The sequence below is a fragment of the Saccoglossus kowalevskii genome, chromosome 2 (assembly GCF_978046115.1).
Source record: "Saccoglossus kowalevskii chromosome 2, keSacKowa6.1, whole genome shotgun sequence".
Lineage (NCBI taxonomy): Eukaryota > Metazoa > Hemichordata > Enteropneusta > Harrimaniidae > Saccoglossus > Saccoglossus kowalevskii.
This window is the reverse complement of record NC_140642.1, coordinates 32,571,966-32,594,100: the sequence shown is the minus strand read 5'-3', so window position 1 is coordinate 32,594,100 and position 22,135 is coordinate 32,571,966. Positions and strand designations below refer to the sequence as shown.

The following is a 22,135-nucleotide window of genomic DNA, read 5'->3' as shown; positions in this document are numbered from 1 at the left end:
GTTATGTTGTGTGCTTGGACATGCGGTGGGCATGGCCCACATAAAAAGGTGAAGTTACATTTTGGCATTTGTACACAGTGAGTCACCAGTGAATGTTATGTTGTGTGCTTGGACATGCGGTGGGCATGACTCACATAAGAGGGTAAAAGCACATTTTGGCATCTTTATATTTTGAAATATCCTGACAGTCTGAAACAACTTTAACAATTCTTAATTTCTCAGCTCAGAATCTGAAGGGGCTTTATTAAATGGGAATATTCATGGGGATGTATTGAACATCAGTTCTTACAATGATACTAGTAATTATGATGTTGTCGCTAATATGTTCTTCTATGTTCTCCTCACATATATAACATTGTAAGAATCTTGACTGCATCAATTTGTCATTTTTACCACTAGATCTACCATCTACCACCCGAGTGTTCCTCCAAATAATCAGCCACAAACAATGTTAAAACAATAAGAGATCAGCTGCCAACTAAGTGATTTGTTGTATTTTGTAATCAGTTGAATGTTGAGATACGACGTTCTATCTAAAAACATAGAGAAGTTACCATTAGAGTCAAATTTTATTTCAAGTTTATATGGACATATCATAAACAGATAATTATTGCTTGAAGGATTGTTGACGGAAAGTATCTCATTAATATACCTGAAGAAGACATTTTAACCAATAAACTGTTTTGATTGTTATTACATTCATTGAATATTTTAAATAATCCGTTGGCACTGTACATTGAAATAGCATCTTCAATCTACCTATTAATATTATGAAAAAAATACATATTAGAGGCCATAGTGAATTTATTCAAATTAGTCATTTTCCACAACTTACATTTGTCTACAATTTAATATATTGTTCTGTAGTAACAGGTAATAAGTTTCTTTTGATCAAGTGTCACATTTTTCTGAACACGTATTACTGTGAAATGTATTAAACGTAGATTGCTAGGCAACAGGTGACAGCTACATCTTTTTCGATAATCTTATAAACAAAAAAACAAATGTGAGGTTGGATACTGGTACAGTCCCTCCATGGAGGGACTGTGATGCTAGATAGTTCAGAGGGTCGACAATGAAGGGGTATTCTCGTAAACTGTAATCAATTGTTTTTAGTTTCGTAATAATGTAATTCAAATAAATAAAAAAAACGTAAATTCGTAGATATTGGCAAGGTGTACAATCAGCTATTTTATTCGTTCGTAATTTGTACAAAGATCTTATTTTTTGTAAGTGTATAAAGCATTTCGCAATTCGTGCGCAATTTCCAACTTTGATTCTTAAACACAAATTATCAAACATGTAAAATGCAATTAGAAATTTACTTTATCTGTAAAGTGTAAAAATCTATTTTTACCGGAAATGGAACTTTCATTTTATTTCCTGTAAAAACGTAAATGCCTTTTTTTATGTCCTGCAAGCTGTACCAGCTACTCCCCCTCAATTCAGGGTTCCAAGTTATGATTTCTCGGGAACCGGACGCACATTCAAGTGCAAGTTTGGGTATGTCTGGAAAAGTACTTTTTAGAGTGATATATACGACTATACCGGTGATAGATGTTAAGTAGATAGGGAGTCTAGTCCACACAATTTATTTTGTGGTTTCTTAAAAGTTACTTATCAGTTTCTATTTTTCGATTTTTGATACGTGTGTGAGAATTTTACTAACTCGTGGTGCTATTTTAGGTTGCACATTTTGTAGACTGGTGAATATTTTCTGTACTTTTGTCGCAAAATCGGTTTGTCGGTGATTGGGCGGAGATGTTCGTTTGTAGAAGTGTCTGTCATACATAATAATTGTTAACGCTTTTCATTTCATTAACCGACTTACAAAAGAAAGATAGTAAACTTGTAAATGAGTATGGAACTATAATTTACTGAAAGTAAATGTACTATAATCATATTCAATCCTAGAAAGAAAATAAATGAAAACTTGTTCTAACCTTTAAAGTTTGTTTTGACATGATGTCATGAGGAAATATTTTTGGCATCTTGGTAGATTTACAGATTTCATTTAAAAAAAAAAAAAAAAAAAAAAAAAAAAACTTTTGCAATTTGTTTTGCATTGCTTCACCTTCCTTGTTTGCGTTTTTTCTGGCAAATATATATTTGCATCCCTCCCCCGAAATACCTGCGAGTACTCAGGATATCAAATGGTCCGGCCCTTACATTTACAAATGTGGAACAATGCCAAAAAGCTAACCATTCATGCCTTCATTCATTCGTCCTCTGATTCGTCCATTCATTAGTACATCAGGTGATCTGGGTCAAAGGTTATTTCACAGTGGGATTTCGTCAGCAAACTAAATCAGCTGAGGCACCAGTTGAAACATGGCCTTACATCGCACTCTAGCAAATCATGGCTCCCAGCAGCATATGCGACAGCTGAGCAGATTTTTCTTGAGGTATTTAAGTGGGGTAAGTTTTTAAGAAGTTCTATTTTCATGTGCCAAACCACTCAACGTTTCTCTACCTATATAATAGCGTAATTTCCGTCGATGTATGTTGTTTACGATTTGTAGTACCAGTCGCATGCAGTCACAATTCAGAATCTCTGAACGAAAGCGTTGAACAATGCTCAATAGACAATATGGTACACAGTCTAGACATGGAACTACAAACCCCTTAGTTCCATGGTCTAGACGATGGACCTGATACTGAATCTGTCAGATATGCAGACAAAAACAGGTTCACAACTATATTTATAATAATAACACTGTTAAAATGTTCACGATTATGACTTGTTACTCATTAGTGGCAATTGTTGAATGTACAGATAAAGTTTTGTTAGGTCGTATGGGAATGCAAGTATAATGCATGTAGTGGTATAGACCATACATGAAGCTCTCATAGGTGATTTGGGTGGGTTGATTTTTTTGCGTGGGGGGGGGGGCAGAAATTAGAATGAGGGTTGTGGGTAGGTGTGAAATATATATCATGCATTTTTGGCTTGTTTTCGGCATTCGGTTTTGAAGACTATTGTAAAAATTATAATTATTTACGGGGGTGAATATGACATAGATCTGTTATTTGCCTAGTCATCGAGAGATAACGAAATGGATCTCTTATTTGCCTAGTCATGGGGCAAATAGCCACTTAGCCATTAGGTTCTTCAACATTGTATTTGGTACAAATACAAACACAGTATTGAATTCATATCAGATTTCAATATATGCACACATGCTTTAATCTAAAAACGTAAATATAAAACTGGTATATCTTATGCATGGTCACTATGATTCAGCACTTTACACCTTTTACTATAGATCTCATTCTAGAGTCTATGCTATTTATATAATAGTTCATTTGCATAACCTTACCGTAAATAAAAATAAATTTTTAAATTTAATTTTATGTATTTATTTATTTTACATGTAGGATTCTATCAGAGATGGCTTTGTTGGAATGGTTGGACGGTAAGAGGTTATTTGTTTGACCTAAACATTTTATTTGTAGTAGTTGACCACTTTCACCTCTAACCTCTACTTGTGTAATACATACTAAAATAGAAATGCCCTGTTCACAAGACAGACAAAATACTGAGCTAAACTAGTTACTGTTGTCAGTGTCATGATGTTTGAAATGAAAAAAAATTGAGATTTTGTTTTTAAAATAAATGCATGCTTTAGTATTGTGATACATAATTTTAATTATTTCAAAAATGTCATCATTAATCCCATTATCAAGCAATTTCCATCTCCCAGGCATTATCAAAAGCCTTTTGAATGTCTACAAAGCATGTATAAACTTTTCATTTCTAGGACAGATATTTATTCCCTAATGTTTTCAGAACTTAAATTTCTATTGTTCAATAACTCTTACAGAATCCTGATTGATTACTATTTAGATTATTGTTGGTCTCTATATAATTGGTTATTTTATTTATAATAGTACAGAACATTTTTCCAATGGATTATCAACTTCACCTTTCTTAAAAATATGTAACAATATTACTTATATTTCAGATCTCTGGATATGTCACTGTTACCAGTATCAAACTAAATATTTTTTGGAATGGTTTTATCAAACAATCTGAACTATATTTTATAAATTCCGAGTGATAACCATCATCCCCCGTTTTCAGTTTCTGAATAGCATTGTTTATTTCTTTTTTATTTCTTGCTCATTTATTATTTTTGGTTCTCCATGATTTTTTATTTTAATTGTATCCGTGACTATAATATTTTGAAAATCATTAGAAAATATTTGCCCAGTGTGAAATTCCAAGTTCATCACTTAATTATTGTCCATTTAAATTGATGCTAGCATGTAAGCAACAATCTCAAAATCTGTACAGCAAACAATAGTACTAGTAGTAGAGTGCTAAGATATGTTTACATATCAGATAGACTCAGTTGTGTTCACGTTGTGGGGTGGTTAGCAGTGGTTAGCACAGACTAAGGAACGGCCAAACTTAAATATATAAATATATAAGCATTCATAATTAACATTATTATTTGCATTCTAAAATTATTTTATTGATTTCATAATTAAAATTGATTTAAAAAAAATTAAAAGCATGAGTAAAAATGAACATTACAAATCTAGTTTTATTGAATTATGAATGCAAAAAGCATGGCCGTGACCCTCCTTAGTTGCCGTAATGTATATTCTACACAAATATATCACTATTATATCTCTGGGTTTTATTTGCTAAGTAGCTGTATGCTTGAAATACCTATACATAAATTTAGACCAAGGCTACTATAATCATTTTATCTATAGGACACCTTTACTGAAACTTAATAAATTAAGTGAGGCAACTGGTTGTACAATTGCGGTGAAGGCAGAGTTTGCAAATGGTGGTGGTTCAGTCAAGGACAGAGCGGCTCTCTTTCTAATCAAAGATGCCATAGAGAAAGGTAAGTCAAGATTGTATTGTATTGGTTACTAGCTTTCAAGAACATTGACAAAAATTGTTATATATCTTGAAACCAATTCTTCAGGAATTGAATATTAAACTTGATTTAGAAATCATAACTAAATATTATCATTTACATATGTACCTCATATTTGTAACTCTATGGGAAGTGCGCCCTCACATCAGGGCAATAATTTCATGTATTTCATTTCAATTTCATGCGGGCTTTCACGTCATTCTAAATTACGTTGTGTGTTTGAAGTTACGTCATGGTAAAATAAGGCATATGATAGAAACTGTATGGCCTGGATATGGATTTTGCTGCCCTTGGTTGTATGGCTCACACGCCCAAGCTTCCATGGCTTCTCCTGCTGCATGACCTCGACTGCAAGATGTATCCAGCCCATAAAGATTATTCTCACTACACTGTTGTCAGCAAAGTTGTGTGTGTTTTAAATTATTTATAAACTTAATATTTATTGACTCAGACAGCAGTCAAACCCACTATAAGTTCGAACAGTGACGTCACAGATTTGGTGATTTGGCCAATCCTGTTGTCTTATTTGTATTGTATGAGACTCATAAAATAGTTGCATTTATAAATATTTATAAAAATTAAAAATAATTTGTTTATGTTTATCTGTTTCAGGCCAGCTGAAACCTGGTGGGACAGTGGTTGAAGGAACTGCAGGAAACACAGGCATGTCTATATCGTAAACTATTAATAAGCTGTTCAACCATTATACACACTGTTTCATATGGGCGTGAATGTTTTTCATGTAAAATTTATAAAATATTTATAGATCATTTACACTGGAGGACGCTCTCATTGGCTTAGGAATCTATTTAATTTATTTGCAGGTTCCTTTCACTAATTGGTTGATTTACTGCCATATGCTTACTAAAGTCATTCTTTATAAGCAGAATTTACCCACCTGTTGAAGCATTGTGATTGATCAAGTTTTCAAACGTCATCTGAAAATCATGCTTTTATGAAACCGAGTGTATGTGTGTTTAAATACTACCATAAATTTTTTTTTTTAATTTTAAATACATATATATTTCGATTTTTATAATTTCTCTGCATGGTGTTCATATAGCGTTCTGTATTTGGTTTATTTTGTGTTCTAAGGTATTGGACTGGCTCATATTTGTAATGCTATGGGATTTAAGTGTGTTATATATATGCCAGATACACAGTCCAAGGAAAAGATTGATCTTCTTAGGTCTCTGGGTGCTGATGTTAGGCCAGTACCAGCAGTGGCTTTCACTGACCCCAATAACTACAATCATCAGGTGAGCTGGCCCTGACAGGTTAATAGGGTATATGATTTATTACACCATCATTTAATTATAACTTAAATCTTGATTAATATAAATTTAATTGGTTGTTCATTTTCAAATACCTTGATATCGATATTAACTTCAATTTAATCAAATGTAGATTAACTTTATTAACCTTCTGAAATAGTCCTGGACAGTTTTTCATTGGTTGATGAATTAATTGTTAAGTTTATTAACTTGCCAGGGTCTGACAATATTTTTATATTCAGGACGAATACTATGGTAGGTACAACACTGTAAACTATGCCCTGTTCTTTGAACAATGCTATTATGATGGAAGGGCTCCAAGGCTATAGTGTTGTTAACTATTATGGTATGGTTCGTTACCACTAAAAAACAAACTCAGAAATCCTCAAAATTCAGAGGGATTGGGTTACTGTAATGTTCAAAATTCTGAAATAAAAATATATGGTCACCAAATTTTTTCCCCAAACGACCTCAAAAATGCAAGTTTTGAGTATCAGGTAGTTTACAAGTGGTTCCTTTGGCAGAAAAATTCAATCATATTTCAAAATATTTTCAGTGACCTATGCTAAAATAATATATTTAGTTTTGTAAGGGCTACTTGTGGCTATCACAAAAATATCAGTACAAGTTATTATTGAAATAATGTGTTTACATGGATTCCTATGGAAAATGTTTCAAAATGGCAACTTTTTGGATTATTTTGCATATGTTTTCTTGAAAACACATCCTTCTTTCTCCCCAAAAACTTTAAACATGGATGACTTGCATCATCACACAAAAATTTTCGAAGGAATTTACTGTGTTAAATTTTTTGTTTTAATGGAAGCGAACTACTGGTACCTCTAATAGTTACTAGGTGAAAATCCATGGAAAACCTTTCCTACAACACCTAGGACTGATGGTCAATAAATTTGAAATCTATAGATCACATGATTCTGGGGGAATCATCCACATAGGTCATTTACACCATGACCTACAATATATATCAATAAATATATGAAAGAGACTTTTATTCCTCCTGGTTTTCTCAATGAAATAAAACAATCAATGATCCTAGGTGTTGTAGTAGTGACCGTGCAGACCTCCAAAAGCATATAGATTTTAGTTACAAAATACAGTCCATGCACTTACATATAAATACATAAGTTACTTCATCAGCCAGGTTGTCCTGTCTCTCTGTACAGTTTGCATCAATTGCTGAATATCCTTCCACTATGAATAAAGTACTTATCTCTCACCACTATTTCATATTCCATTTGATTTGTAGGCGATGCGTTTTGCGGATAGTATAGACAACGCAGTGTGGACTAATCAGTTTGATAATACAGCAAATAAAAGAGCTCATATAGAAACGACAGGACCAGAGATATGGCAACAAACAGGTATATTTATATGTATAACTTCAAGTAAAACATTATGAAAACCATTTATGTTTACAAAATGTTAAAATATGGTTTAGGAATTATAGGCAAATTTAACAACTGATCAAAAAATTAGTTAGTTTTCAATTAGAACTTTTGAAAGTAAAGAAAGTATATTCACAATGAAATAATAAAATGTTCCACTTCGGCAACCAGTCAGAATAGATCTCAGACAAAAATGGCAGCCAAGATCCCGTTTAGAGTGAGATCGAGACTTGTTTTAACCCTCACATAGTGATCAATTATCCCCCATCATGCCATTCACCTTGTGTGTGTAAAGATGGTATTCGGAACAGTGGACATAATGACAGAAAAAAATGAACATTATTTGATATGCAAAAACAACTTGTGTCTTGTGTTCTCTCACTTTTAACGATATCTCAGTGGCCATTTGTATTCAAAGTCTATTCCTACAGTTATTTTAAATAACAATCAGTTCTTTAATTATCATACATTTGTGTTCTTGTCACTTATTGTTCACACCTTCATATATAAGCTTGTTTATTACGTCAATCTTTCTTAATCACAGATGGTAAAGTTGATGCTGTTGTGTTTGGTACGGGAACTGGTGGAACTTTAGCAGGTGAGTCTCTGGATTTTTATTGCCACATAAAATTGTATCAAAGGGACTGAGAAAATAGTTCAATTTTAAAAAAACATATTCAATAACATATATAAACATTTGGAATTTTTAGAATTGTTTTTCAGTTTAGGATTGTGCTCTCCCTGGATCTAAAGTGGCCTATAGTAATGCTTATATTCTAGAAGAGCATATCTGGTAAACCATTGAGTTTAAAATGAGATGGTCGTCGCGCAGTGCATGTTTGAATTTCATGTAAATAAACAGTGTATTTTACATGCGTTGTATACGTCGCTATGAGTCTCATTTCGAACAGGACGCGGCACGACGACTGCCATCCTTTAATTTTGTCACTTTTCAAAATATAATCTGCATATATTCTCCAAAAGATGTAAGGGTGCTCAAAGGGTTAATAACAATATCAACATTCGGACATTTGTCTTTCTGATCTTTTTATTGATTTTCAAACCTTGTCTTTATCTCTCACAGGTGTTGCAACTTATCTTAAAGAAAAAAATAATAAAATTCAAGCTTATTTAGCTGATCCACAGGGTAGTGTACTTTATAATTACATCAAACACGGTAAACTTGAACGATCTGAGGGAAGTTCAATAACGGAGGGCATAGGTCAAGGTCGAATCACAGAAAACCTCAAAGGAGCTCCCATTGATGATGCGTTCCTCGTCACAGATAAAGAAGCTGTTGAATGGGTAAGGATATACATGAAATGAAATGATCGTGATCACACACAATAATGTCATGTGTACACTTAAGGTAGAAGCATACTCATAATTGCTTGGATAGTTGGTCATTAATCTTAATATTGTTTCTAAAATTCGCTATTTTCAGAACAATTTCATATAGAACCCAGTTTAAAAAAAAAATCTTTTTTTGTTATTTTTCATAAACCAGATCTTTTTAAATAATTCAGAATAATCCTATCATTCACAACCTATGCCAAAGAAACCAAAAAAACATTTTTTCAAAAAAAATACAAAAATATGCAGGTGACCCTCAACTTTTTTTAAATAAATATTCTTATATTGACCAGGAGTAAAATTTAGTGCAAAATGAATAAATTCTGAGTATTTTTATTTATGAGTATGATTATACCTTAATCTTAATATGTATTTAATCTAATGTGTCACATGAAATGAAAAGTTTACATACAACTGTTAATGCACAACAACTGTGAAAGAATATTTATTTCATAAATGACAACTGGTAATCATAAATAGGAAATAATTTTAATAGTTTTTTTCTGATATTTTGATTGTATCTCATTTTAGTGAAAATAAATCGACCGCAATGTACAATCTGAAAATTACGTCTGCACTACTTGCTCTGTATTCACATGGAACTGGTTACACTTATTAGGACATTACGATAAACTAAGGACTTCATTCAAAGAGTTTTTAATGAAGGAGCACATTTGTTTGTAGTTCGGTCACTGTCTGTGTGGTCTGTACCATGAAAAATAATCAATCATTTGGTGACATCTGCACATCCAGTGTAAAATATAAAACGTTGTTGTTATTGTCGTCTGAATGACATTAGACAATCAAATTGTATGTCAGTATTAACATGTAATTGAGGCGTATTAAATTTGACAAGTGATCCTGTGAACACAAATTTATCACGATGAATTGTTTAAATAAAAAAATCATACCAATATATCTAAGTGTGTCACTATGTTTTGTGTGACTTGTCAGCTGACTTCTTGACTTTAAATCTAACCCTGCAGCCATACCAAACTTCAACATTGTTTACCTTTCATCAAATGCTTTATAGTGCATGCATTTACGTAAATGACAGAGGTGTTTTGATGGTTGTATTGAGTCATATTTCAATGATTTAATACTTATTAAAGTTGTTGAGTTAGACCATGACTATTAGAAACTCTCTTGAGTAGGTTTGGGTGATGCTGGAAATACTGTAAACAAATTCTTCACTTACCGAAGTTTTGAGCTAGTTTTTTTTTTCAGAATGTTGTTGCTTTAAAAAAAATACTTTCTTTTTTTGTTTTTCAATGTCAAATATGTGTGTTTTTTATTCAATATTTTTTCGCAGTAAATTTCTTTTAGATTTGTTGTCACAGTACAGATTTGTTGTCACAGTACAGATTTTTTTTCAAAATCACACCCACTGCCACGTTCATCGCTACCAAGTTTTTTATTGTGTAATTTCCTAGAGTTGACTTACGACTTACTTTGTGTCAAAAACTGGAAATGCAAGCTGTTACCATGACAATGTGATTATGCTTGTTTTTTTTTCAGACCTTCAGATTGTTACATGAAGAAGGATTCTTTGTTGGTGCTTCTTCTGGCCTTAATGTCGCTGGTGCTATTCAGGTGAATTCAATGAATTTTTTTTTATTTGCTCTTGTGTATATTTGATGTGCAGTCTTGTCAGTCTGTTACTAGCAGTATAGTGTTCCGCTTTATGTATTTGAGAATGTATCCATTAGATCTATTTTTTGCCTCAAGTCTGAAATGGTCATCCAAAGTTAGAATACATTGGAAGAGTGTTATATATTCATATTGAGTTACTTCACAGATGTTTTTTTTTTAAGTTGTTTTAAGGATCATGTTCCTTTTTATTTATTTATTTACTTATTTTTTTTATTTTATGTTTGAGTGATGATGAGTCAATAAAGAAATAAAGTCAATAATAATAAAAAATATATACTATGAATCTAGAATACATGATTATTTCAATTTTCTGTCCAGTGAATGTCCTGTTATACTTTAATTGCTTGCTAAGATTATGTTGATTGACTAACAGACATAACTATAATGTGCAGAACACCATGTAATTTTGTAAATACAGAAGAATGATGTAACTAGATTTCAGTATGCAAATTGCATGCTATGGTGATGCATCTGGTCGCATTGTCTCATGAAATTGATTTAAGACCAACATCTGTATTGTCTTTTTGTGCAGGCTGCAAGACTGATGGGTCCAGGACACACAATTGTCACATGTTTGTGTGACACTGGACAAAGATATTATGCCAAACTCTTCAGTAGAAAAGTACTCCAAGGAAAAGGTCAGTTGACAATGTTACGTGTGAACATGTTAGCATATTGGTTCTGAGTCTGTTGACATAATTTTCAAATAAAAACAAAATCGTTTGCATGGGCCATGTAGAGGGCGCAATATCAATTGCATTCATGTTTAGATTCTACATTCTGCAACTTGCACAGCTTTTGGTCTCCCTCCAAATCTTTTGAATTTTAACAAAATTGAATTCTGTTTTGTCAATAGGTGTTTTAGATGCTGTTCCTGAGGCTTACAGAGCAGCGCTGAATGACTGAGTTTCTTTTTCGATATGCCTTACATTAAACGAAAAAAAAGTTTTCTTTTTATGTTACACATGTATACATGTTGAATATTAGAATTATATAATATTGAAATTGAGAAATTTAGAATTATATAATATTGAAATTGAGAAAGATTGTTAAGTAGTGAAAGATGTGACCATTTTATGTTGCACTTTAATAGATGTTGTACATAGGAAAGGTTATGTGGTACTTATACACAAAATACTGGAAGCAATGTTCAACATTTAAATTACACATGGAAGTATATCAAAAAATTTTGTTGCACATGGATGTATGTTGAGCATTTATGTTGCACATGAATGCATGTTGAACATTTTATGTTGCACATGAATACATGTTGGAACATAATGATGTGTGGCATGATTTTGAAAATGTCACTTATGTATATAATGTATTCAGTTTAAAGTGACCAAGATAAGAAAAGTATCAGTGTAATTTGTTGATTTTCTAGTGTACTAATTATACACAGACACTATCTACTGCCATTGTGTTGCCATATAACATGCTAGATATTGAAGTCTGGAAAGTTTTACAAATGTATTCTTTAATCCAGATTAATTTTAATAAATGTCTTCAGAGTAATTTACATCATGTTTAATATGAGTTGTATAGAAATGATTGTGGCTTGTAAAGTAGACTTGCTTACACGTCTTATCATCCCTCGACACATAGTGCTGGCAAGGGGATATGGCGGTAACCAGCGGTGACAGTCTGTCGATACAGAGTCATATCAGGAGACCTATTGCAGATGGACATTCACACAGTATTATATTGAAGATATTGCACACTAGAACGAATCAACCTATTTTATGACCATATATGGTCATGTGACTCGTTATATATGTATCTGGAAAACTAATGCAGGTATAGACATTTGAACATTGGTTTTTTGAAAATACTGGGCACACGATTTGATCAATATATTTAATAACAAAAAAACAAGGTGAACACTAAAGTAGACTAGATGTCGTCTGTTATCGTGAGACTTTGAAAAGTCTACAGATAATAGACTAGTGAGTCGGTCTGGAGGACTATGGGCAGCCCTTGCATACGAGTCAGTCTGTCTGTGCATGCAAATTCTCATAGTAATGTCCTGGAGCCAATCAATTACAACAAAGCAGGACTCAGTGTGACTCACTAATGCATTGCGAACAGTTGGTCACATCATGGACTTACTATAGATCCATGATCTATCACCAGTAACACATTGAGGGCAATATCACCAGTAACTCATTGAGCGCAATATCACCAGTAACACATTGAGGGCAATATCTCCATTAACATATTGAGGGCGATATCCCCATTAACATATTGAGGGCGATATCACCATTAACATATTGAGGGCGATATCACCATTAACATATTGAGGGCAATATCACCAGTAACACATTTAGGGTTATATCACCATTAACGCATTGAGAGCAATATCACATTCACCATTGAGAGTAGAAATGTGCAATATATAGATCTTGTATTGCCAAGAAACTTTCTACATCACTTCATTTTTTATTTTCATCTACCCCGGTATACAACTTTCATTTATTACACCACATCTAAAATTAATATTATTTCAATTTAATAGTGTAATAAATAAATGTTGTATTATAACCTGTGTTAACCTGTCTGGTACCACTAAAAGTTGGTTCTAGTTCCAGGTTGGGGAAGCATGAATTTTGAAGTGCACACTGCTTGTATTGTCATTTACACTTTGATATATATTTTTTTTTAATTTAAAAAATATTGAGAATGTTCTATTACAAGATATTAGCAAAAATAATCTCTGACTGAGTATTTTTAAGCAGCGTATTCTTCGAACGCTGAATAAAAAGTTTATAGAAATTTTGAATTACTTGTTATTCGCCTAAAACGATCTAAACTACCCCGGATAGCTCCCGTTTATTTAGTCACTTATAAAATAATGGTTTCTCCCAAATCTAAAAGTTTAGAGTTCCGACTGCTGGGCTAGCAACAAAAAACTGACACAATCTTATTTTCAGCAAATACTTTGGTAATTTGTTACCACTTTACCCAGAAGTACTTACAAAGGAAACATCAGAAATGTAGGTCAAATAGTTTGAACCCGGTAACAATGAATGGTCCCACAAAATAGAAACAGAAGAACACAAAGTGCAAACGAACATACGACATCAACATGGCGGACGCGGGAGACGTGACGGAATCCCGCTGTGCTGTTTGTGAGAAAATCGAGGACTTGAAGCGTTGTTCCCGTTGTCACGTGGTACATTACTGCAGCAGAGAACACCAGAAGCAACACTGGAAAGTGCACAAAACATCGTGCGTGGCGCAAATTTCGAAATCAGTTTACCCCGTCCACTTGCAGAGAGGCTCACAGCTTGACGATGGCCAAAAACCGGAACTTTTCAAGGACGAGCGTTTCGATGCCAGACCACTAAAACTTATTCGTTTTCCCAAACCCCAAAAATATAGCCTGGGCTATTTAGCTGAATTTGCTATAAGAAATATGACTCAACGCGGTTTTAGCATTATCGATAATTTTTGTAAAAAATGTGACCCGCGTAAAATATTGGAAGATGTGAAACGACTTCAGGACACGGGTGTTTTCAAAGATGGTCGACTGAGTGGTGGCAGGACGAGTGGAGATGCCTCAAAACAGAAAACAGAATTGGCGTTACGAGGTGATAAGATAACTTGGTTGCATGGAAACGAGGACGAGTATCCTCACATAAAGTTACTTGTTGACAGTATTGATTCTCTAGTGGCAAAATTTAATCTATTTTCTCAGGGACAATTTGTTATTGGAGGACGAACTAAGGTGAGCAAACAAATTAACTAATTAATATAATTAGAATTAATAAATCTGTTAATCTTTAAAATTGCAGCATTTCACTGCGTCTTTGTCTGTGTTGCTATGGCTTCATATTTCTGTTTCATAAAAATAGTCCAACATTTTCAATCACCTTAATGCTCCCAAAATCGACAATTTTTTAGATTATATAAATATATGTATAATAATTAACATAGCTGAATGAATGATATAAATATTACAATTCATACAATTTTCTGAATAATTAATGTACAGGAATTGATGTATTATTTTTAATTTATGAATAAATAATAAATCTTGTTTAAAGAATAAAACCGTTCTAAATTTCATTTCCATTAATGGAGCTTTCCTGTCTGTCTAGTTAGGCATGAGTACTGACATGCCAAAACCATTTGTGGTAGTGGGCTTGTATCAGAGTTTTTTTTGTAAGTAAATAGTACAAGTGAGATACCCACTTTCTTTTGTTTTGAAATTTTGCTGTTCTCTTTAGCTACCCAAAGTTTCAAAAACAGTTCAATGTTTTCTTAATTTGTCCTCATAAATAGGATCAAGTTGAACATGCTTTTTTTTTTAAATACGACCACAATTTTAAAAAATATGTTATTATAATATCCTGATAGAACTTTTTTTTTCATGTAAATTGGAAATTGGAAAGTTTTTTATGGTTTTGTGAAAATATACAAGAATTGGTTCAAATTTTCATTTTGCAGTGCTCTAAGGGTTTTAGCATGAAAAATGAAATATTTACATCCATGGTGGCCATTTTCCCAGTTTTTATCATTGGCTTCTTTGGTGACGACATTTCTCGTCAGATTTGTGTGTGGTCACGTAGGGTAAACAATATATCATTCCTGATTGGGTACTTTGTGTTGTCATGATTTCGGAATAGGGTAAAAAATTAAATTTTTGTTCAGTACTGGGGTATTGTGTTCTATGGAAAATAAGTACAAAAATGTATGACAAATGGATAGACACTGTCTGAAAAAATCTCCAATTGTCAACTTGATCACTTCTTTTACTGGAATGAATTTGAACAAACCGATCCGGTCATTTTCTCTGTAGATTATGGCTACGTGTTATCCAGGTGGAGGTAGCGGCTATATACGTCATGTTGACAATCCAAACGAAGATGGAAGACATGTTACATGCTTATTTTACTTGAATGAAAACTGGGATGTGAAAGTAAATATTATTTCATATTTTTTTTTTTGAAAAGTCTGATATAGAGTAATAGAATACATAGCCGTGAACTTGTGGATTTATTAATTAAATATTTCAAGTATAAAACATGTTAATAAATACCATATTTGAAACGTTTCATTTGTTTGTCTTTCTAGAAGTCCGGTGGCTTATTGAGAATCTTCCCTAATGAGGAAGATTACGTTGACGTAGAGCCGATTATGAATCGGTTGCTGCTATTCTGGTCCGATATGAGAAATCCACATGAAGTGCAGCCAGCTTTCAGTACAAGGTAAGCTGATTAGGTGATTCACTCTTATACCAAGCAATACAAGATTTCTCAGATTCATTGCCATATTTTCTTTTTTATTTCTTCTCTTTAATTTTTAAAACCCCCAAAAAATTATCAAAATTCAAAATATTTTTTGAAATTGTTTTCATCACAATTTTTCAAAATTTGAACGCAATAATATATTTGTTTGGTTTGAAATCAATAACAAAAAGTATATACAGAGAGGCAAATATCTGAACTACTATTGTGCCAGAGAGGATGAGTTGATTAATAGTTAAATAATTACTTTTTACAACATTCTTAACAAGGAGGTTCATTTAAAAAAAGTGAGTGTGAAGTGGATGGGCTCAGTGTTTGTTTGAAATTTTTGTTAATTATTTTATATAATCAGAACACAATGAATTGGCCCATTTTGGTGTGGACTGTTAGGTGCTTCCTAAATTTAAAATTGAGATGATCATAGGATTGACCTGCTACAGCAACAAAAATCATTCATTATCAAGGGGTTGTTATTGTACAGTGATTGATAAAATATAATTACACAAATAGGAAATCGGAACATAACTCGTTTGTAAAATTGAAAACCAGATAAACAAAGGAACTCATAAATGCTAACACTAGAGGGTTTGTACTAAATGTTTTACTAAACACTATAAGATTTTTTCGTAGGTATGCTATTACAACGTGGTATTATGACAAATCCGAAAGAGAAAAGGCTAAAATGGACAAATTACGAGAAGGTATAGAATAATTGTTATAACATCATAACCCAAGCAGAGTGTTTAAAATTGAAATTGAATTGAATTCCAACACTGCTATGTAATAGAGACAACTGCTCTTTGATTTTACTTGCTCTAGTCCATGGGAAAAGGTTTTTCATGAATACCAGTACCTATGTGTACATGAACTGTAAATTTAAATTATGGCTTCTATTTGATGATTTAATGGTGTAGGTGAGACAAAAATTTGTCTTTAAGACGACAGTTATATTTTCACTCCTACAAAATCTCCTACAAACCAGTTGAGCAAGGCTAAACCGAGTCGTAACCTCGATGTGGTTCGTAACCAGTCTTGTGATTGGTTGTTGACAAATGCTGAACAGGCCACGCCTCCAACTGTGCCGCGCGTTCGGCCAAACCGTTAGGAATTCCTAAATGGAGTAAATTTGTGTAGTTTTCTTGATTTATTCTGCAGATATCGGTAAAATGTAGGTAAGGCTTTGGCGAAATTTGAAGAAGCAACTAATATTCTTCAACCTGGTATTTTTTTTAGATTTTATTTTTTTCGTCTGTTTTTTCGAGTTTAAAAAATGTGAGCTGGCTGGAGCCTTCATCCCTTGTCTATTCCTTACACTAGATACCAGCCGATACCCCACCCCCCACCCCCCTGCCCGCTCATAGAGACTGCGTATTACAGTTGATTATAGTTCCTGGGCTCCCTGTGATATATCTCAAAAAGAAAAAAAAAGTTATTTTACAGTGTGAATCGACACAATGGTTAATGCATTACTTTCAAAATACTAATACGATTAATTAATCTCTCTGCGCTTTGATCTAAGTGTTGACTCCCCTGGGTCATCAGATTGTGAATTTTAAATTTTGGACCTTTAATTGGCCTGTGCATGGTTAGCTTCTGACTTGTGTTCTGGCAGTGTTTTTTAAGCAGGCTTTACTCATGATCCTATTAAATCAAGAACAACGTCATTGCCTTGAAGGTGTCAACATTGCACATTGTAAAACTTTCAACTCCCTAGTTACCTGCAACTTTAAACATTAGAAAACACTACCAGGTATACTTATAGTCGTAATAGTCCACCTCCTCGGTTAGCCTCGAGTTCAGTTGTAGAGATTTATTAAAACTGATTTGAATGTACTAGTATACTGCTTGTAATAAGTTGAATAAAAGAATAATTTTTGTTTTGCGGTATTGTTACATATTAGTTTAAGTAATGTTGTAAAACATTCGTGACAGGCGAGATTACATGAATGCAAACGCTTTGAAGTATTACACACCTGATATCTGCAATAATTCAGTGAAAATTATAGAGTTCAGATAAATCAATTTTATTAATATAAGTCGTTTACTAGTCTTCATATTAAATTTACAACTGTAATTCCATCTCAGATCTCAGGAAGGTGATAGCAATTCAGTTTAACAAGGCCATGCTCACCTCTCATTCTCAAGTTCACAGGAAACGTATAATATAAAAATAAGTATGATTTATTGGATGGCTTTCTTTTTTTTCTTATCCTTACAATTAACTCACTCACATGGAATAGAACGGAAACATTATAGGTTAAAAAAAAGTACACCTATAAATATATAAATTAGATTTTATTGCTTCATTTTTGTTCATTATTTTTTATTGGGCATTTTGAACTTTTAACCTTTAAGCTGTTAAAAAGTTGGGAGCCTAAATTCTCTTTATCAATGGTTTTGTGCTCACTCATAGTAAGTTCACCTGAGCGATAATACAGTTGTTAATCTCCATCAGAAAGATTCTGGGTTACATTTCCAGAACTAACTGTTCACTCAGCAACATAACTTGCAGTATTAGCTTTCGAAGACTAGGAAAATATGTATTGAAATTAGGACCTAAGACAAAAAGGGATGGAGGAATAGCAGAAATTTCTATATCCTGAAATGTCACTTAGCATAAAATTGTTTAATAAAAAAAACATACGGAATGGATGTACACCTTCTAGATTTGTCTATTTGACATGCTCTGAATGCCTAGTTTGTAATAACAGTAATGTTTTATATTTATCAAAGAAATATCCACGCTAAAAGACGATATGGTTGCACTTGAAGTTGAAAAAAGGCAAGCTGAAACTGATATGCTGAAAAATGAAATTGAGACAAAGACTCAGAATGCTTTGAAAGTACTATCAGATGATGAACTAGAGGTACTGTATATAATATAGTCTTTATTTTTAGCTCCGCTGTTGACTTTGTCGAGATGAGCTCATCATATGAGTGATTGTTCGTCGTCGTCCGTGTCAATGTTTTACTTTTTCGACTTCTTCTTGAAAACTATAAGCTTGAATGCTTTGATACTTGGTGTATATGTACCTTGGGTAGTCCTCTCTTAGATTTCTTCATTTTGTAATGATATCTTCAATTCTCTAATTTTGGTGAATAATTTTGTCATTTTTGGTAAAAAGTGATATTTTCGACTTCTTGTTAAAAATCGCAAGTCTAATTGCTTTGATATTACATATATAGGTACTACATGTGGACCTCTTTCAGATTTGTTAATTTCGTGGTGATATCTTCAATTATTTAATCTTGATGATTATTTTTGTCATTTTTGGTAAAAAGTGATATTTTCGACTTCTTGTTAAAAACCGCAAGTCTAATTGCTTTGATATTACATATATAGGTACTACATGTGGTCCTCTTTCAGATTTGTTAATTTCGTGGTGATATCTTCAATTATCTAATCTTGATGATTATTATTGTCATTTTTGGTGAAAAGTGATATTTTCTAATTCTTGTTAAAAACAGCAAGTCTACATATATTGTTCATTTTCTAATGATATATTCTGTTCTTTAATTGAAATGTGCATTGCTAACAGTGGAGCTATCTCAGCCTACAGGCTGCTTGTTTATATTTTTCCTTCTGTGCTGATGAGTACTCGCTGCACTATATCTTGGCAAATCAACATCCCGCTATTTTGTTTCATGTCTGTTGCTATATGACTCGCCAAATCAGGCAAACAGTACGGTCTCCATAAAATCATTATGAACTCCATACTGCAAGCTTAAATTATTGAGTCCCCGATGTGTGCTTCGAACTGTATAAGAGTCGTAAACAGATATTTCACAAATTACAATGTCTGGTTATGTAAATAATGAAATGAAAAGAAATGAGATGAGATGAGATGAGAGGGGATATTATGGAAATATTATTCTATGTTTTTTCAGGCAATAACTGCTTTGATTGATGGTCAATCTGATCCACTTGGTATGCTGACACAGATGGGAGTGGCACCTAGCATTCAGACAGCACTCATGGAAATGATAGAAAAGAAAAAAATATCAAATACCAAATGATTTGAATATTAATGAGTTTTAGGTTGAATTAAAGATTGTGTGTCATCTTTTTTTATGCATGAACATGGAAAATTTTGTCTTTTCACACTAGTTTCTATGGTGAATTTATTTCTTTGTGTCTCTTAATTTTGCTTGGTGTCATGAGATCATTATTATTGCTGATATGAATCCATTATAGCAAGTGCAGTGTGAGTGACCAAGCCATCTGTATATATAGAATCATATGGAAATATATCCTTATATATAGTTTGAAAATATTGCACTTCTGATCAATGGGAGCCACCATTTTGTTTATTTCACAAAGTATGCAAAATGAAACAGCTCATTCATGATAAAACCTCTTCAGAATGTTGTTCAATGATAAAACAATAGTTTCTTGGCAACGGACTGAAAAAGTTTAACTTTGAATAAAGTTTTGGGTCATTGTGATCAACTAATTTCCATAATTCATACATGTTGATCTTCTATGTTCATGTCTATTTTTGTGGTCAATAAACTGCTTGACTGTGCTTGCTTGCCAGGCATTGCCAGCTACAAATTACATAATACTTCCATTCCATTCAATTCTTTAGAATTTTTCATCCACCATGGTGTGGCCCACCATGTTATTTCTGCAGCAAAGGATTATGGGTAAAGTATGACACCAGACACTGTTGTGAAAATGAAAAGTGATATAAATGTAAACTGTAAATAGGTGATTTTCCGTTCAACTGCGAGATCTCGCGAGATGCATGAAAGACGCGCGTTGAACGTCTGCCGCAAAAATCAAACGATTTGATTTTGAACTCGAATTTCTTTATTTCTTAGCTCACATCGACCGACCGATCTTTGACAGAGGAATATTGCTTTCGAATACCCTCACTTACACGAAATTGTCTATCATCGAATGTGTACAGCACATTGTTATGCATGGAAATGCCCCCCAAAATATTTTCGTGTTTGTCGAATCCCACGCGATGTTTGGCGCCACTACGTTTGTTCTGTTTTTACGTTTGATTTCACGCATAACATGTGATTCTCGCAGTGATCGGGAAATAGTCTATTGGACTGTATATATGTGGAAAAAAAAAAGAATATGGGGAAGTGCACAGTGTAATGACAGTTTGTGTCGTGAATATTCAGAAGGCGACCCAGGATGTGTGTGCAAGATGTAATGTCATTTTGAAAATTGAATTTTAATTTAGTGATTTTCCAGTGTGATACTTGATTTCATTTGTATATAATGGAAAGTTCTTTTCTGTTAAAACATTATATACATGCACTGTAGCTGGCTCAGTAGTGCAGAATTTGAATATGGTGTGAACTGCCTTAAAACATAGAATATACAATATCATATGTCATGTCTGACATTTTGTATATAGTTAGCAGTTGACTAGAAAAGAAAAGTGAACACCCTTCATTGGGTTTGTATTGCATGTGGGTTAAGGTAACCCATGCTTTACAATCTCCGTTTTTTAATAATGGATTAGTTTCTCTCATTGTACAGAACATAATACTAATGGGGAAAACACAGCATTGCCTTTATTTTAATACATTTATTTTAACCCATATTTTTATACAAATAAGTTGATTTCATTTAGTGTTTCAGACATGTAAAAATTTTAATGTAATAAATAATGATATTGTTTGAGAACTTTTCATTTTGATCATTCAAATTTCATGAGGTTGTCAATCCTTTCTCAAATGTAGTTTTTAATTACGGTAGGTATGCTATGCTATCTGAAATCTCCCCCCTGATCACTACAAAATGTTAGCTTAATCTTGCAGACAATATGGGAATCTTTGTATTTAGTGTGTATACATGTCTGTCTGTTCCATCATTATCTCAAGAACTCCTCTATGAATTTCAATGAAACTTGGTATATACCAGTAGATGCTCCAAGACAATGCACAACCCTGATTAGTTTTGATTAAAATCCTAACTTGCATAATCAGTCAATTTTAAGCATTTACACCAATATTTCTAAAAAACTAATTGCCTTCAATTTGTACATAGATGTTCAAGGACAATGTACAGATGTGATTAGTATTAGCTTAAAAGCATCTCGCATTCAAACATTTTCAAAAAGCATGCAGCCATGTCATGCATTGATGAAGCAGGTCTGTATTCTCTTTACACTGATACAAGGGCACTAGATGTATTCTAAAAATAAGAGTCTGAGCAAGGCACACTGCTGGTATGTTACATTTTTGCCAAAAGAATATTTTCATAACTAGTATTGTACTTTGTCCCAAAGTTTGTCTATAGCCTTTTCACCACCAGACTTTCTCGCCCAGATTTTTCT

At 33.0% G+C, this 22,135-nt stretch overlaps 2 protein-coding genes across 2 annotated transcripts; both read left to right on the top strand.

Annotated features, from left to right (window-relative positions):
• The first annotated feature begins 2,286 nt into the window (after positions 1–2,286).
• LOC100377160 (uncharacterized) lies at positions 2,287–12,103 on the top strand. The gene is made up of 11 exons (XM_002731532.3): positions 2,287–2,418; positions 3,379–3,416; positions 4,726–4,862; positions 5,511–5,561; positions 5,994–6,157; positions 7,440–7,554; positions 8,123–8,176; positions 8,663–8,883; positions 10,450–10,524; positions 11,117–11,222; positions 11,441–12,103. The coding sequence occupies exons 1-11, from the start codon at positions 2,332–2,334 to the stop codon at positions 11,488–11,490; spliced, it is 1,098 nt and encodes a 365-aa protein (XP_002731578.1). The 5' UTR covers positions 2,287–2,331; the 3' UTR covers positions 11,491–12,103.
• Positions 12,104–13,663: 1,560 nt separating this feature from the next.
• LOC100377307 (prolyl hydroxylase EGLN3) lies at positions 13,664–21,505 on the top strand. The gene is made up of 6 exons (XM_006812453.2): positions 13,664–14,311; positions 15,386–15,505; positions 15,661–15,794; positions 16,464–16,534; positions 18,567–18,700; positions 19,722–21,505. Exons 1-6 carry the CDS (start codon positions 13,670–13,672, stop codon positions 19,848–19,850), a joined length of 1,230 nt encoding a protein of 409 aa, XP_006812516.1. The 5' UTR covers positions 13,664–13,669; the 3' UTR covers positions 19,851–21,505.
• Positions 21,506–22,135: the final 630 nt, after the last annotated feature.

Excerpts from the sequence above, each read along its gene's own strand:
- LOC100377160 (XM_002731532.3), top strand. The coding sequence starts at position 2,332 with ATGGCCTTACATCGCACTCTAGCAAATCATGGCTCCCAGCAGCATATG. Across the intron at positions 2,419-3,378 it reads TCTTGAGGTATTTAAGTGGG|GATTCTATCAGAGATGGCTT; the intron begins GTAAGTTTTTAA and ends TTTTACATGTAG. Across the intron at positions 6,158-7,439 it reads CCAATAACTACAATCATCAG|GCGATGCGTTTTGCGGATAG; the intron begins GTGAGCTGGCCC and ends TTTGATTTGTAG.
- LOC100377307 (XM_006812453.2), top strand. The coding sequence starts at position 13,670 with ATGGCGGACGCGGGAGACGTGACGGAATCCCGCTGTGCTGTTTGTGAG. Across the intron at positions 15,795-16,463 it reads CAGCCAGCTTTCAGTACAAG|GTATGCTATTACAACGTGGT; the intron begins GTAAGCTGATTA and ends ATTTTTTCGTAG. Across the intron at positions 18,701-19,721 it reads TATCAGATGATGAACTAGAG|GCAATAACTGCTTTGATTGA; the intron begins GTACTGTATATA and ends ATGTTTTTTCAG.